The sequence below is a fragment of the Onthophagus taurus genome, chromosome 7 (assembly GCF_036711975.1).
Source record: "Onthophagus taurus isolate NC chromosome 7, IU_Otau_3.0, whole genome shotgun sequence".
Lineage (NCBI taxonomy): Eukaryota > Metazoa > Arthropoda > Insecta > Coleoptera > Scarabaeidae > Onthophagus > Onthophagus taurus.
This window is the reverse complement of record NC_091972.1, coordinates 26,857,862-26,876,031: the sequence shown is the minus strand read 5'-3', so window position 1 is coordinate 26,876,031 and position 18,170 is coordinate 26,857,862. Positions and strand designations below refer to the sequence as shown.

The 18,170-nt window shown below is 32.8% G+C and overlaps 1 protein-coding gene across 5 annotated transcripts in view; it reads left to right on the top strand.

The window, feature by feature from the left end:
- Positions 1-12,848, top strand: part of LOC111419067 (uncharacterized) — a 49,466-nt gene extending 36,618 nt beyond the window's left edge. The window contains exons 5-9 of one of the 5 annotated variants that reach the window (XM_071198154.1): positions 3,297-3,804; positions 4,050-4,123; positions 8,709-8,946; positions 9,101-9,206; positions 12,469-12,848. In XM_071198154.1, the coding sequence (XP_071054255.1) occupies positions 3,297-3,363 (67 nt within the window). In that variant the 3' untranslated portion in view covers positions 3,364-3,804; positions 4,050-4,123; positions 8,709-8,946; positions 9,101-9,206; positions 12,469-12,848. Of the gene's footprint in view, positions 1-3,296; positions 3,805-4,049; positions 4,124-8,708; positions 9,035-9,100; positions 9,211-12,468 lie in introns of all 5 variants that reach the window. The other 4 variants (XM_071198152.1, XM_023051819.2, XM_071198155.1 and 1 more) reach the window with 4 other exon arrangements.
- Positions 12,849-18,170: the final 5,322 nt, after the last annotated feature.

Below are 18,170 nucleotides of genomic sequence, written 5' to 3'. Positions count from 1 at the left end.
TCGCCTTTTTTAAGACAAGTATACAGGCTGTCTTACGTAACTGGTTCGTTAGAACTTTTTTTAGGTTCCACTATTCGTACAGTTTTGAAATTTTAGCAGCATGAGTTGTTCATTCGGAACTTTTGATCTAAAATATTTTCAAGATAGCTGCCTACTTCCGGTAGACCGTAAGTCCTACCGGAAGTAGACCATAACTTCGTTATTTTAAATGGACTGCTATAGTTTTTATTACACCTTTTAATTACAAGTAAAAAAATATGTTCACTTTTATAAAAGTTATTCGTACCTAGCGTCTTTTGTTTTCGAGTTTGATTTAAAATTTTTTTTTTGGCAAATTTCACCATACTCTTTAAAACCCCATATCCTAGCAAACGTTCATTCAAAAAAGCTGTAAATTGGCACGATTACTGTTTAGATACTGTTAAATAGACTGTCATTTGTTGTATCAGAGTATCTTATACTGCATGGTCAAAAACTGAATTACCGTTTCTCCCGGGTCAAAGTCGAAAATTTTAAATGGAATTGTAAAAGGTTCTTAGTTGTTGTATTTATTTAATGAAAAATACATAATATGGTGTCGACAGTTTTATTACTTTTTTTTATTTACGTGTTAACATTACGATACTCAATACATAACTGCTACTTATTAATTCTATTCTAACTTATTACCTATAATGCTTAATCATTGCATTTTTGCACATGTTCCAATTTCACTCGCGTTCACTAACCTTTTATCTGTAATCAATTTACGCATTGTGCATTACAGAATCCCACATATTTTATTAGCCTGCCACAAAGAGAATTTAATTTTCTACAAATTATCTATAGACTATAAACATTCCTATACCTATTTATTATAGTTTCTCTCATATTGGAAAATATATCAAAACATGCAGGAAATGCCGGTAACCGTTTGTATTTTTATTAGAAAGCCACGACAAAAATTAGCTTTGGATACAAAATATAAATTTAGAATATAAATTTTTTATTAAATTTAATTTGAAAATGCAATAAAATACAATAAAATATTTACTTCGTTATCTTCATCACTGATGACCAGAAATATACGGTTTCTTTTGGTCTCGATATGTCCACAACTAAGAAAATCTGTATCAATTTTTTGGAATTTTTTCTTCGTGATGGGCGTTAGGTTTGTTTAGGCATCTCTCATTAAGTGTTCGACACGTCCTGTAGAAAAGTTTATTACATTTGCCATCAATACAAAATAAATTTCAAATATTGGCGTTGGAATAATTTGCTATGATGTTCAACATTACATCCATCGTTAAATGTAAATGTAAAATGTCGACCAAAAACTGTCAAAATTCCACGGCTCTCTAATAAAGAAGCTTGCATTCCGTGCATGTTTTGATAAATTTCCCAATCTGATGGAAACTACAATAAATAGGTATGGGGTTGTTTGGAGATCATTTGTTGGGAATTAAACTACCTTCCTGACAGGCTAAAAAAATATGGGGCGTTCTATTTAAAATTTTCTACTTTCTCGCTAATGAATATGGAGAAACGGTAATTCAATTGTTGACCATGCTGTATAAGATAGTAAAATACAGCCATAATTGTGCCAATGTAGATCTTTTTTGAATGAATGTTGGCTGAGATATGGAGTTATAAAGAGCATGGTGAAATTTACCAAAAATAGCTGAAAACCAAAATAACTTGAAAACGAAAAACGTTAGGTACCAACCAGTGTTGCCACATGCAAGAAAATAAATGTACCAAAATTCGTACTGGAACTGAAAAAAATGTACTAAATTGACAGAGAAAATTGAGGAGACTTTTTTTTTAGTAATAAGGTAAAACAAAACTTGCAAGAAGTACTGAAAATTACGACTGGATAAATTGTGGTAAGATCAGAAACGGTCAAAAAAAGCATTCCCTAAAAATGTACTGATTTCATTACAATTGTACCGATTAAAAATTTTGTACTGAATTGCTATTTTCACGTACTTTATCCATAAAATCGTACTGAATTCAGTACAATTGTACCAAAACGGCAACACTGATACCAATGACTTTTATCAAAGTCACCCTATTTTTGTACGTACAATTAAACGGTGTAATAAAAACTATAGCATTCCATTTAAAGTAACAAAGTTATGGTCTACTTTCGGTAGACTGGAAGTTGCGGCTATCTTAAAAATATTTTAGATCAAAAGTTCAGAATGAACAATCCATGCTACCAAAATTTCAAACCTCTACGAATAGTGGAGTCTGAAAAAGTTCTAACGAACCAGTTACGTGAGAATATCTGTATAAAATCTTATTATGTAATATTAGCCTGTATCGAAACATATTTCCGAACACTTAAGTTTCTTAGTTGTGTACTCAAACTCGGTTCGGATTTTTAATGTCACCTTGTTTAAATGTGATTAAGAATAACTTAAGCGGTTGTTAACGCCGGTTAAATCTTTATTTAAGCCTTCCGCAACGGTTTTTTAATAAATTCCGTGTTCCCATTTGTTGCATATTAAATGTATTCTGTAACACTTTATTGTGTATTGTATATGACTAATTTGCAAAATAATATAAAGAATGAGTATAATTTGATATTTTTTAGATAATAGAAGTCGTGTTAAGATTCGTTAGAAATAAGCTGCTTTGACAGACAAACTTGGTTTTATTATCAATTTATATTTTATGTAATACACTGTTTTTGCTCTCTTTATATCTGTATTATACAAAGATAAAAGTAGGTTGATCAATGACGTCAATCACCAACTATAGAACTTCAAATAAGCCGAAATTTCTACTGGCGGCATCTAATTTTAATTTGTTAAAATACACATTTTGACAGTGTTCAAACTGTTCAAACCAATGTCATACCAAATATCTGGAAACTCAAACTTAATCATTAATATGTTAGCAAATAGTAGCTGTTTTCACGTTTCACTCAGTTTTTGGGAATTCGTACTTATTTTCCTTTTGTACATTAAGAAGTGCAACTGACAAGAATGTTGTCGAGTCATCCTCACTATTTATATTATGTTGCTAATTAGCCCAATACCAATTTCCTTGAGTAATTGTTTTAATTTTTGTAATTAAAGAAAATATAGTAAAATACAGTATAATGCATCAAGGATGGGGAGCGGATATATGTACTATTCCTCATTAATGAAATGATTCAAAATGTAACCATTGATTTCTAAATTTTGGAAACATAGCAGTTAATGAACTGTAATTTCACCAATCATTAGTAACTCAAAAACCATATCAAATGAAATGCGGCGAACTGTTGTCTATGCTTAAACTTACGATTTGTGTTATCTTATTTTTAGTTATGCGAGCGGCGGTGGCCCAGCCTCACGTAGAGATTTGCCACCAGGTCCGGGGCGTCGATATTAAAAGCGGTGTTTTTTAACCGCTTATTCATTAGTTTTAACATACATTAATCGTATATAACATTATTATTAATTATTGTCATCGCAGTATTGCGGTTTATGTTCAATATTCAATTACAATATTATACATATAAAATGTGTATGGGTAGTCAAGTGTATGCTTTGTAGAATATCTTTGATATATTTCATTTTATCAAAAAACCCAAACCTTTATTCTGTGGGCAATTTAAGAAGAACGTTTAAATCGTCAATAAAAACTAAGCTTAAAGCGGTTTTATTTTAAGTGATACTCTGTAGTTGTTACTCGCGGGTAAAGTGAAGAAGGTGTAAATATGAAGAGTGCGTTTTTTAAGAATCGGTTGTTAGAAAAAAAATCATCATCGATTCGGAGATACGAACCGTTCGAAAGTGTTCATCGTTAAGCGTCTTTATCGCCATATTTCAGGTGAGAACGTTATCTAAAAAACACGAATTGTCATTGTGCGAAATTAATGTAAAAAACGTGGTAATATTTAAATGAGTAAATAGTTCACTTTTGAAGATATCGGTTGCTACCTGTTTATATTTTTAAGATAACTGGAATTTTATCGATGGGGTAGCTTTTGCGGATTATGTTTGTAAAATAAATAAAAAAAAATAGATATTCATTTGAAAAGTTAATTAGAAGAACTAATTGTACGTATTTTTCAGGTAATTACTGAACGTATGGTTTTGTATGGCATCAATGTTGGCTATTGGAATTATAAAAACCATTCAATTAAAAGGTAAGCTTATAAACAATTATAGTATAGTAGAGTGACTCACTATAAAGCCTAATAATTCCATGACTTATTGATATATAAACTTTTACACCTCATGAAGCAAAAACTGTTATTTTATAATTAATTTCATAAATAATTAGGTACAATTCGAAAGCAGCTTTTTATGTAATATGATCAAAATTATAATCAGTATGTACTTTTAGCTGTTGGTATTGGATAACAGATATAGCCAAATAAATATTCTTACAGTTAAAAATACAGGGTGGCTCAGTTTTTAATCGGGGAACTTTACTAGGATGTAGTACTTGCCAAAATAACACAAGTTTTTTTATATAAACGTAGGGTCGCAGCTCGTTTGTTTTCGAGCTATGAGCTGTCAAGGTTGAGCCAAAAATTTACATTTTGTTATGTATTTCGGCTGTAAGTAAAATCTTAAACTTCCCTAGCGCTCTCTAAGGGGATGAAATTCACCACCCCCTTGATTTTTTTATGAGATCTTTTTAATGGGTTGTGAAGCTTATTCTTTAGTGGTACTGTTTTGTCTCTTTAGTATTTTCCTTAAGGCTAATAGTTTCCGTGTAAAAAAATAAAATATCGTGCCATGTACCGCTATGTGCCGTCATGTAGGGCTTGCAATACCGGATCAAAATCTCAATAGCGGTATCCGGTATTAATATAAAAAAGTTTACTCACTAAATATATCTATTTGTAAGAATTTTCCCCCTCTGCGGCGTCACCTCTACTAACAACAGGTTAATTCCTACTATATTTTTAGATTGGCAACAAAGCATAAGATACAGAATCTGAGAAGATAATCAAAAAATTGAAAGATATTAGGAATCTGTACAACGTACCAATAAACTTAAAGGTCTGGATAACATTATTGTTTTGTTGTCTTTCACTTGGTCCAAAGGTTCAACTTCACCGCCGCGTCAAAAAATGAAATTACACTTCATCATTCGAAGCTCTGTGGAAGTCTTTCGAATTCCTGCTTTAGACTTATCATACTACTGTTATACTTGGTGGGACACTACACGAATCAAACTGACCTGAAAGACCATTATGGACTAAATACTCCAAAAATAGTTGTATGCAGAGAGTATTTTATTGTTGGCTAGGTATGACAAATTTATTGAAAACGAACATTAAGTTGTCGTCATCAAAGGTTGAGTCTTCGTTATCTTCAACATTCTGTCAGAGTGCAAAATGATATTTCTTGTAGATGGTATTCACACTGATCAAAAAATGTCACTTGAAAAAATGAGGTTAGTACGGACATAAGATAGATAACAAATTTCTGTTTGGTCAATATCATTTTCCAGCACAGCTTTAAACAAACACGGCCGTTTTCAATCGGTCGCATCCGGCTAGTATTTTTTTAATGAAACGTCAAAAAATGTCACTTGAAAATGTAAATTTAGAACGGACAGAAAATAGATAACAAACACGAATCCTCTACGTCATTTTCCAGCACAACTTCAAACTAGCACGGTCGTTTTCGAAGATATCGGCCACCCCCGGCCATCGAGGGCGCTAAATAAAAGTAATACCGAAATACCGGTATTTTGCCATCAATACCGGTTTTTAATACTGGACAAGAATTCTCCGGGATCCCGGTATTGCAAGCTCTATCGTCATGTTTAGCTAAAATTATTCTAAAAGTTTAGCTTTTAGCATTTACTGTGAATCCTCATAATTGTTGATGATTATTAATAATTTTTGACTATTATTAAGCAATAGTATCAATTTTTTAATATTGTTTAAAACAACGTAATTTGTTCAGGCAAACATTCATCTTCAAACATTCACAATTAATTGGTGTTATTTAGTTAGTACTAGATCCTAGTATTATTATTGCTGCCGGGCTGAAGGGAGCGGCCCCTCTCGTTACCGCGACCTATAAGATCTATTGTAACTTTAGCCCTCCAAAGGTTTAGGGCAAATGAAAATCCTTAATGAGGACCTTCAGATGAGGACCTTAGATCCCCTTTGCTTTTAGTATTGGCCTGAGGTCTTGAACCTTTATGTCGGTAGGTAACAAGGAAGTTTTACCGAAAATGTTGTGTCTTAGACGGCCTCTGGCTACGCAATTGCACAGTATATGTTCAGCAGTTTCTGACTCGTCGTTGCATAGTCGACAAGTTTGAACCTGAGCTTGTCCAATGTAGAAGAGGTGGTATTTTAGGGGCGCATGGCCGGTCAGATAGCCTGAGAGCGTCCTTAGATCCCCTTTGCTGAGGCATAAAACCTCTTTGGTTTTGTTTTGCGACGGAGTTATCATACTTCGCTTGTCTGTGACCTGGACGTTCTTTCCAGCGTAAGGCTACTTTTGAAACCTCCCAGTTGATTATTTGTTTTAGGTGGCTTTTTTGTAGTCCACAACCAGGTTGGGATCCAATGAAGTTCGCTGCCTCTTTGACCAGCTTGTCCGCCTTCTCATTGCCCTCAATGTTGCTGTGACCTGGAACCCACCATAGGGTAACATCATTACCCCTAGCGAGTTGTCTCAGGTTGCTGGTACACTCTCTGATCAGTGCGGAGTCACACGTGTAGGCCTGAATTGCCTTTAAGGCGGCCCGACTGGCTGAGGTGCTATCAAACGCACCCTCTATGTCTATGAAAGCACATAGGGCTATCTCTTTGGTTGCAATTGCCTCCTCTAATGTGGTAGTCAAAGCATGGAGGCGTTCAAAGCGGTAATTGTTGATTTTGCTTTCTGGTAAGCATGTTGGCTAGGGTGGAGTGGATTAGTGACAAGCACTCCATTCCTAAGGTATTGATCGATTACCTTTTCCATCCCTTTGAGGAGAAATGAAGTTAGGCTAATTGGTCTGTATGCCTTGGGGTCCGCGTTTGAACGCCTACCACCTTTAGGTATGAAGACCACCTTTACTTTCCTCCATAGAGTGGGTATACAGCGTGTCCCGTATCTTCCGCATCAGAGCATTATACGGTTGTAGGATACATTATTCTGAAGCGATCTTTCTAATAAAATTTTTTCGAAATGTTTATAATAACCGCACGGGAACTGTTTAAAGGAACTGTTTTTCCTCCAATCAGCAGATCGCAAATCAGACTCAGGTAATCGGTGCCACCCTCGGCCGGTTCGCTACGCCGATGATAACTCGTTTCCCACGTGTACTCACCAATAGATTCGTCATGGAAAGAGAAATAAACTTTTTCGATGAATCAAAGTCGTCCGTTATTGGTCGTCGTTAAACAGTTCCCGTGCGGTTATTATAAACATTTCGAAAAAAATTTATTAGAAAGATCGCTTCAGAATAATGTATTCTACAACCGTATAATGCTCTGATGCGGAAGATACGGGACACGCTGTATACCCACTCTATGGAGGAAAGTAAAGGTGGTCTTCATACCTAAAGGTGGTAGGCGTTCAAACGCGGACCCCAAGCCTTTTTGCAGAAAAATAGCCAGAATTCCATCTCCTCCAGGCGATTTTAGGGGCTTGAAATTAGAAATAGCCCAACTTACTCTGTTGGTTGTGAAAATGTTCCCAGCTATGCTGCGAACCCTACCTGATGGACGGGTTATGTCCATTACTTCAGGGTCGGCATCTGCGTGGGGGCAGACTTTTGAGGAAGGAAAGTGTGTACTCAGTATATACTCAGTGTATTTACCATCTTGTTTGCGTAGGTGGCCTAGATAAGTGTTGTGATCTTTTGCCAAAATCTTATGCAGACGAGCAACTGTAGGCGTATTGTCTATGCCTTCACAGAAGCTGCGCCAGGCTTTTCTTTTGGCTTTGCGGATAGCCAAGTTATATTCCGTTAGGGCTTTCCTATAGAGGTCCCATGTTTGCTCGAGTTTGGAATTCCTGACTTTATTATATAGTCTTCTAACCATGACTCGCTGTTTTTCAAGGTCCTTATTCCATCAATGCACTAGATCCTAGTAAGTGCACAACTTCCATAGCCAGCTATAAAGAAAATTCTTTTTCAATAATAGCAGCGCTTTACAGTACAATGTAGCATATTTTATTTTTTTACGCTAAAATTATTATCTTTAAGGAAAAAACTAAAGAGACAAACAAGTACCAATAATTAATAATGAATAAGCTTTACAACCCATATTTTTTTATGTTAATATTCTATGGCGTTAAAAAGTTGTTATAAAAAAATCAAAGGGGTTGCGAACTTCATCCCCTTAGAGGGCGCTAGGGAAATTTAAAGTATGGTTGAACATAAGGTATTAACCAGTAGTACATCATACAAAATTTCAAATTCTACGGTTTACTTATACCCGAAATAAAAGATAAAATGTAAATTTTTGGCTCAACTTTCACAGAAAAATTTGTGTTATTTTGGCAAGTACTATGTCCTAGCAAAGTTTCCCGATTAAAAACTGAACCACTTTGAATAGATTTTGAACCATTTTCAATATTTACCATTTATACCAAAATAGTTTTCTTTAATTGAATATAAATATATCCACTAATATCTGTTATACCTACTTTCTAAAAATGGCTTTGATAAATGTTAATTATCAATTATGTCATGAATAATGAACGGGGAATGTGTTGCTTATTTCTTAGAAAGCATTCTAATGTTATTCTCTTCTTTTTGTACAGGTGAAAACAAAATGGTGTTTTTGGTTATGGAGGTTATATTTAGGGTGTATTATACCCACACGATAAGCTTCACAAAATTTGAACTGCTATATATGTATAAGCGATGGTGAAATGGCAGCGTCAGAAGTGTTCAAATGAGTATTGAAATAGAGAGGTTAAGAGAGGAAAGACAATGGTGGATGTTTGAGAATTGTTGTACGCTGATTTTTGATGATACAAGAAAATGAATCTCCTCTTGGTGAGTATGCAAGTATTTCAGGGAAGTGCAACAAAGCATATTATATGTCACATATGTAGCCAGATATCTGCAATATATCGAAACCGTGGTAATTATTTAATTATTACATTTAAACTATTAATATTAATGACTTTTGTTGTTTGTTTTTGGACAGACAAAACACTGGTGATATATGTTACACTACCAGTGCAGAATACTATCAGTACATTAACAAGAGGAATGAAAAATAGCTGTGACAGCCATTTGATTCCACTTTTTTGGCAAGTATAGATGTTACTTTCAATATCTTCGTATAATAGTATTCTTGTTATAACTATATAACTATAGAAATAAGTGCGTGATTTTTTCATTATTTCTACGGTCACTACTGTATAGAAATTTGCTTTTGTAATCTTAGATTAACTTTATCTCTCTTCTTTAATTAATTTATTGACGTATGATGTGTATAGTTATCGAATATGTATACATCAATATTACCCTTCTCTATGTTTAAATCAAATTTAAAATTTTTTCTGGGTGCCTTTCCTTGTGAGATCATAAAAGTAGTAACTACTTTAATATTCTAGCTCTCTTCAGCAAATGTTATTTAGCATGTTGATCTAAATATCTAGAATTCTAATTTTGGATAAAAAAATGCTTTTTGTATGTTGAATTTAGCAACATAGAGTGACTGAAGGAAAATTAACTAAAATTAATTAGTTTCTAGGAATTCTCGTTTTAAGAGTGTACTTTGATACATCTTACATATTTACGTATATCTTATATCTTGTTTATATGTTCAAATCTGGGCGTAGATATTTTCTATCTGAATTTCGTTCTCTGCTATAACACCTATGGCGGCAGGAAAGAAATTAATATGTGTAACCATACTGAACTTATTTAGTTCTTACTAGAACCTTACTAGAACTTACTTTATTCTTTTATACTTAACCTGCTTCAAACCCTTATCTCTAACAATAGACAATTTCATACATGTAAATACATCAATAGACTACAATGAGTACTTTGGAGTTATCAAAGATAATATTTATTGCACCCCATCCCAGATGTGTAACATTTTCCCAAAAAGTAATTAAATGAAGTTTCTTTTAAATTAAAAAGCCATAGAGACCTTATTTACTATAACAGATTACGAATGAAACTATTCTGTTTGTTGTAATAATACATCTTAAACCTAACTATTCCGTAACAATAACTAAAAAATTAAATTCCTCCCTTATTTAGTTTTTACTTCTTTCTTAGATCTAATTTTGTCGCTTCCATTGCATTTTCCAATCCATCGCATTTTCCATCTCCTTCTTTACTTGGTCTTGTTCATTGGGGTCCAATTTTCCAACGATTTTCTCATACAATATGTCCCATTTAATTCCATTCTAATATTTGCATCGTTGTCATGATGTTTTATCTTTTTGATTGGCAACTTATCTTTATTTTTTTACCTAGTATACTCCTCTGCGTTTTATTCTGGGTAGTTATGATTCTATCCTCTATTTTTCTTGTTATTACTGGTGGAACGGATATCCGGTAACTATCCGGCCGGATACCGGATAGTTACCAAATATCCGGCTTTGGCCGGATATTAAAAACCTATCACTTGGTACTCCACTATTCACAGGAATTAGTATCTCTTTTAGGTGTTGGACACTGCAGATAATGCTCAAATTCAACCCCAATAGGACTTTTTTCATTGAATACAATTTTATTTATATCAGGTTTGTCATTAGCAACCTCATTATAACAATCCCAATACGATATATAAAATCTCTTGTTGCACTTTTGTCTAGTTTTTTTCTCTTCGCTTGTAATTCATCATCACATTCATTACTAACAGACCTGTCGCTGTTATTACTTTCGATTATTAATTAAAGTATTCTATTTTTAATGCAAAAAGCCGTTTTGAAAAATCACTTTCAGTTCTTGAGAAATAAATTTTTTAAATGGTCGACAATTGTTCCGAATTTTGCAATTTGCGCCGATTAAGTTTTAAAAATTCGTATAAAATCCATTTCTTGGAATATGAGTTTGAAAATTTGCCAAAATGTTAACAATAGTGTCCTCTTTCCAATGAATCAACACGTTTTGAAAAATAACTTTTAGTTTTTGAGAAAACAATATTTAAAGTTTTGACATTTTCGATGTTGCAATCTTCACCGATAATTTTCAAAGTTCGCTTAAAATTAATTTCTTGAAGGATCCTTGTGGAAATATCACCAATTATTAATTAAAGTATTCTATTTTTATTGCAAAAAGCCGTTTTGAAAAATCACTTTCAGTTCTTGAGAAATAAATTTTTTAAATGGTCGACAATTGTTCCGAATTCTGCAATTTGCGCCGATTTAGTTTTAAAAATTCGTATAAAATCCATTTCTTGGAATATGAATTTGAAAATTTCCCAAAGTGTTAATAAGAGTGTACTCTTTCCAATGAACCAACACGTTTTGAAAAATAACTTTTAATTTTGAGAATACAATATTTGAAGTTTAGAGAAAATTTTTTAAATGATCGACAATTTTTTCGAATTTTGCAATTTGCGCCGATTAAGTTTTAAAAATTCGTATAAAATTCATTTCTTGGGATATGAGTTTGAAACTTTGTCAAAATGTTAATAAAAGTGTCCTCTTTCCAATGGACCAACATGTTTTGAAAAATAAGTTTTCGTTTTTGTGAAAATAATATTTGAAGTTTTGATAAATTTTCGATGTTCCAATTTTCATCAATAACTTTCAAAATTCGCTATAATATTAATTTCTTGAAGGATCCTTGTGGAAATATCGCCAATTATTAATTAAAGTATCCTCTTTTTAGAGTTGCTTCGTTAGTTAAATCAGCATCAAAAAAGTTCATTTTGTATCTTAATATTCGATAATTCGCTAATTTGCCGAGAAGCGTTAGAACATACACGAACACAAACGAGTTCGTTCGTTCCTGTTTGGTTCCTCATACAAATTATGCTAGCGTAAACGAACTAATTCACCATTCGCTTCTGTTCGCTCTAATTTAAACGCACCATTAGAGACCATGTTTGTGACTCTTACGTCAACACTGGAGTTATACACATATCAAACACTTTTCTCTTTGTTTCTGTTTTATTTAACTTTGAATGCTATTTTAAGCGAAAAGAAATTGTGTGCTCTGAATATAAATAATCTTCTACATAAGCAATATAATTATTAATACATATTGGTATTTCTTCTGTATTTGATATTATTTTGGTCTTTTGCAGGTTTATGTTTATACCAGCGTTATAAAGCTCGTTTATCTGATTGTTTAACTATAATTTTCAAATAAGAGAATGTCTTCTGGAAATTACATCCCTATTTCTTTTTCCAGAAAATTTAGACCTTTCGTTTCTTGTTTCTCACCCAAATGCGCCCATAATAGAATTTTCTGCTGTTCTTCTTTAAATAATGTTAGCAAATAGATGCTGAATTAATCAAACTCACTTGCTCACAAAATCATAAAAAATGATTTTCTTAGGTTTTTAATAAGTAAACTTTAATAAGTAAATTTATTTCTTTTAAGGATGCTATTATCGGAACATATCATGGATGAAACGAAGAAACAGTATGTGGCTCCCCATTGACCATCGATCTTTAACACGTGATTCAACAGCTTTTTTGTTGAGGATAGTAGCTGTCCATGATGGTGATATAAATACCAGTCATTGATTGAGCTGTATTTTCGGCTACTGAAGAACGGTTTCCAGATGATAAATCAAAGCTTTAAGATTGTTAGTATTCACTGCCAAAATTTTATTGGTACTGAAGAGTATGATATGGAGGAAGAAGAACAAAGTTGTTGATGAACAATACTTATCATTTATGGTCACAGCCTAAACATATGCTTTAATTGATCCAAAAAATTTCAATGTTGCATTTATAATAAAATATTTTCAAGACACACATTGTTTGGTTTCCATTTTTGAAAAGCACCAATGAAAATTACTACTAAATGTAAATAAATTACTGCCGATTTGAATAGGCGTTATTGCATTTTGCAATTGGTGCCATATTGGTGACTTACTAACAAATTCTTTTCTAAAATTCGAACCGAAATACCATGCGTTTAATTAGGTCTTGTATACAGGTGTTCCGTATCTTCCGCAGCAAAGCATTACATAGTTAAAGGATACATTATTCTGAAGCGATTTTACTAATAAATTTTTTTCGAAATGTTTATAATAACCGCACGGGAACTGTTTAAAGTCGTCCAATAGGAGATCGTAAATCAGGCCCGGGAAATCGGCCCGACCTATCGCCGCCGCCGGTCCGCCGCTGCAACATTTCGAAAATATTTTATTAGAAAAATCACTTCAGAATAATGTATCCTTCAACCGTATAAAGTTCTGATGCGGAAGATACGAGACACCTATATACATATATGATGATTTATGAATAAGAGAATTAATATATTAGTGTTTGCGGGTTGTATATAAAAGTGTAAAAAATATGAAAATTAACTTCACTAATCTTGGTAAGTTAATGAGATTGTGGTACATGACTATTAAAAGACAGACTATGTAAATGTGATGTATGTATGTATGTAGGAAAGGGGAGGGTATGCTTCCGCATACAGCACCTAGGCCCCAACGGGCCCCTTGTACATCCTCCTGCACTCTCTCCGGCTACATTAACCAGCCTAAGGAATTTCCGAAGGATAGGATACAGCTCAGAGGTGTGTTCCTGATGCTGCCATCCGCGGTCGGCCATTCCTCTTCGAAGTCTCTTATGTGTCGGACCGTCTCCTCGCTCTTTTCACAGAGGCGACAGAAAGGACTAACAGCAAACTTAAGGTTATAACGATGCTTGTTTACCTTACAGTGACCCGTGACAAGTCCCGTTACAGTTCGTAGAGCGTTTCTACCAAGCCTTACGAAAGATAAGGCTGCTTCTGCTGAGGGATAATGTAATACTTGTTACGTTTTGGTTATTTAATAAACTGTTTTTATTATATTTTAATTGCTTTATTAAACTGTACCATTACAGGCATTACAACTGGTTACAACTCTATTGCAAGAAACTGATTGAAACTGATGTCAATGTCGCCATGACACTTGCACTGGTGCTCACTTCATGGTTACGCGACAGTGCTGACAACTTATAAAACTATTTTATATCTTAATATATAACATCTCCCTTCTTTTGAAAGACTGAACAAAGTTAAACAATGTTACTATAAACTAAACATTCTACTGCTGTTATTATACTTAAACTAAACTTACAATTTATTAATTTATTTAACATAGTCGCTCAAATAAGTAGGAGTTTTTCGAATGCGAACAGGTCTACTTTCACTTTGGGTATTATTAGTACTTTTGGGTAAAGATAGATCAGGAGTTTCCGAAACATCGTTATTGTTAATGACAGGATTGTTATTGTTAGTAATCAAAGGTTTATTAAGATTATAATAATGTTCAAAAACGTTGTCATAAACTTCCCTATCTATATACGGCTTGTTATCTTTAAATTGCTTTAAGAATTTACGATTTCTATCATAGACATCTGCTTTTCCATCATAGGTTATTTTGTATGATCTTGGACGGTTCTTATCTACTTCTACTATTCTTCCCGGTTTCCAAGTTTTATCTTTTTGTTGAACGACTACTCTTTCTCCCTTCTTCAGGTGATAAAGATCTTTTGATTTTTTGTTGTAGAAAGTATTCTGAATAATTTGAGTATTTCTATAGTGGTTCTTGTATATTTCGTTTTTAGGGTTATTATTTAAAAGATTTTCAGAAATAGGTATCAAAGTTTTTATTTTTCTATTGAATAGAATTTCAGCTGGAGAAGGCACTGATTTGTCCAAAAGTGTCGCTCTATATTCTAAAATGACTAAATACATATCATTTCCTTCCTCCTTTGCCTTTTTCATTAGTTTTTTGATCGTTTGTATATGTCTTTCGTTTAGATCATTAGACTGTGGATAATTAGGAGTACTGGTGGTTATGTGTCTAATCTCCCACTCTTGCAAAAATGTTTGAAATTGTTGATTAACAAACTGAGGTCCGTTATCAGTGTATAAAATATCTGGTATTCCATTTCTTGCTAATATTGCTTTGAAATTTTTTATTACATTTTGACTAGTGGTGTTATTTTGGAGACAAATTATTTCTGGAATTTGGAAAAAGCATCCACTATTATTAAATATTCTTTTCCATCAAAATGAAGAAAATCTGCTGCTAATGTTTCCCATGGTCTACTAGGTAGTTCTCGGTTGATAATTGTTTCTTTCATGTTCGAGTTTTGGAATTTCTCACAAGTATAACATTTTTTTATCACATCTATTATTTGATTATTAATGTTTGGCCAATATATTAATTGTCTTGCTTTTAAAATAGTTTTATTTATGCCCATATGTCCATAGTGTAACTTATTTAGTATTTCCTTACGAAGACAACTTGGTATTATTACTTGATCACCCTTAATATTCCTTTTATTTCTGTAATTTCAGCTCGAACTGACCAATATGGTTTAACTAATATATTTACAGCTTTTTTTTGTTCTGGCCATCCCTCTTTTATAATTTTTAATAACTCTATTAATTCAGTATCTTTTTGTGTTCCTTCTTTGATTTTATCATACCTTTGTGGACTTATCTTTGAATATTGTATTAGGTTTAAATGAAGTTCAATTTCTTTTTCTTTTAGATCAAATTGTTCATCATTGTAACTGCTTCTAGATTATGCATCTGCCAAATATAACAGTTTACCCGGTTTATATTTGACTTCAAATTCATAGTTTTGCAGATTTATTAATATTCTTTGTAGTCTGAGTGGGCAATTGTTTAATGGTTTCTTGAAGATTATTTCTAAGGGTTTATGATCAGTCTCCACTAAAAACTTTTTCCCGTACAAATAAAGGCAACTGGCAACCAAAGAGAATTGCAAGAGCTTCTTTTTCAATTTGAGCATATTACATCTGTGTTTCTGTTAGAGATTTTGATACATAACTGACTGGTTGTTCCTTTTGTAAAATAACTGCACCCATCCCTGATTTAGAGCTATCAACTGATAATGCGATCAATTCTTTTTCATCAAAGTACGCTAGTACTGGTTCTGTAACTAATAAATTGTTTAATTTGTTAAATTCTTCATCATGTACCCTTGTCCAATACCAAATTATATTTTTCTTTAGCAATTGTCTTAAATTGTGTGTTGTTTGAGATAAATTTGGTATGAATTTAGAAACATGAGTCACCATTCCTAAGAATCTGCTTAGTTCTTGTTTATTAGTTGGAATTGGAATTTCTTTAATTGCTTCAACTTTATGGATATCTGGTTTAATACCTTTTTGTGTTAGAACATGTCCAATATATTTTATTTCAGTTACCGCGAATTTACATTTTCCTTTGTTAAATTTTACTCCCTTTTCTTTGGCTCTTTCTAAAACTTTATTTAATATTTCATCATGTTCTTCTTTATTTTTTGCAAAAATTATCAGATCATCTATGTAAATGCTTACACCTTGAATGTCTTTGAATACTTCTGTAAATGTCTTTTGAAAAATTTCTGGTGCACAAGCTAAACCGAATGGTAGTCTTAGAAATCAATATCTACCATATGGTGTTGCGAAAGTTGTTAATTTAGATGCCGACTCGTTTAGTGCAATCTGCCTAAAACCTTTATTAGCATCAAGTGTTGTGAAAATTTTTGCTCCATTTAATTTATGTGTCAGTTCCTCAAATCTCTCAGTTCTCTGTTTATTGCCTGATTCAAATTTTTAGGGTCTAAACATATTCGAATATTACTATCAATATTTTTCTTTACTAATACTAAGGGGTTTACGAATCCTGTTGGTTCACTAATATTAATAATTATATCGTCATTTATCATCTTTTTTAGTTCATTTTTTAAAGGTTCCATTAATTGAAATGGCACTTGTCTTGGTGGTACACCAACTGGAGTATAATTATCTTTTAACTTGAACTCATATGGCTCAATTTTTATTCATGTTTTTGAACTATTTCTTGAGTATTACATTGTATTTTATCCATTGTTCTCCTCAGGTGTTATTAAATTGAATTGAGCACGATTAATTAAAATTGTTGGCGGGTGTTATGTAGTTAAATTTAAGGAATAAGACGATGTTTAACACAAATTGATGATTGTCAAAATGTAAGGTGATTACGTTTTATTGGTATTAAGGACTGTTGCATTTTTTATGTAGGAAATTCTTTTTAACGTACTTAATTACTTTGTTGCATTTCTTAATAAAAATCGTGCCATATCACCGTTTTTATACGTAGTTTAAGAATTAAAAAATAGGGCCAGTTGAGTGTATTGTAAACATTTTGAATGTAGTATTGTTACATTTTACTTATTATACATATATCTAGTAAGGTGTTTATAGAATTTGGTGAATTTTACCATTTTAAAATAAAGTTTATCAAGCATTATTAAAATTATTGTTTTTATTCATTCAAACAACAGTTTTTACTTCTTACTACACGTATTATATCTAAGCACAATGTGGCACAAGAGGTCATGTTAATATTGAGATGGACCAGATAGCATACAAAAAACGCTTATTATCCAACCAGAGAACCATATTGATTCATTCCACCTGCGATATTACCACCTCGCCCAATGTTTTATTCAAATCAACCATTTACCAAAAGTCTAACACAATTACAACAATGTCCATTTAGACTTACATCAACAACAAAGAAAGTTCTAATGAGTTACTCTTGAAAACTCAATTAGATTAATGCGCCAGCTGACACTATTAAGAGTACGAGTACAACTTTACAGGTTAGAGATATTGTATTAAAAAACATGGAGAAGGCGTTAATGGATTGCATAAAGGACCGATATCAAAAACGTCCTTTTCTTTATCTGAAAAGAAACTTATTTTCATAGATTTGGATGATTCAAATCAAGAGACTCTTTACATAGTTTAAAGTTAAAAGGTGAATCTGGTTATACAGATCCAGCGCAAAAATATTCAACAATATTTGTTAAAATTCTTGCCAACTAATACAGGGTATCCCGTTAAGCGTACGGAGCGGCTGTATCTCTAGAACGGTAAGGCCAAGAGGTTTGGGAAAAAAATCCTTATAAGCAAAGTGACCAAGAGAAATAGCTGGAAATTATTTTGAAGTTCGTAATTCGACCGCTAGGGGGCGTAACTGCCATTGAGAAACATAAAGTTGCCGCTATCTCAGAAACTTAGACGATGAACTATAACTTTGACAACATCATTTAATAGCTTGGATAATACCGCATC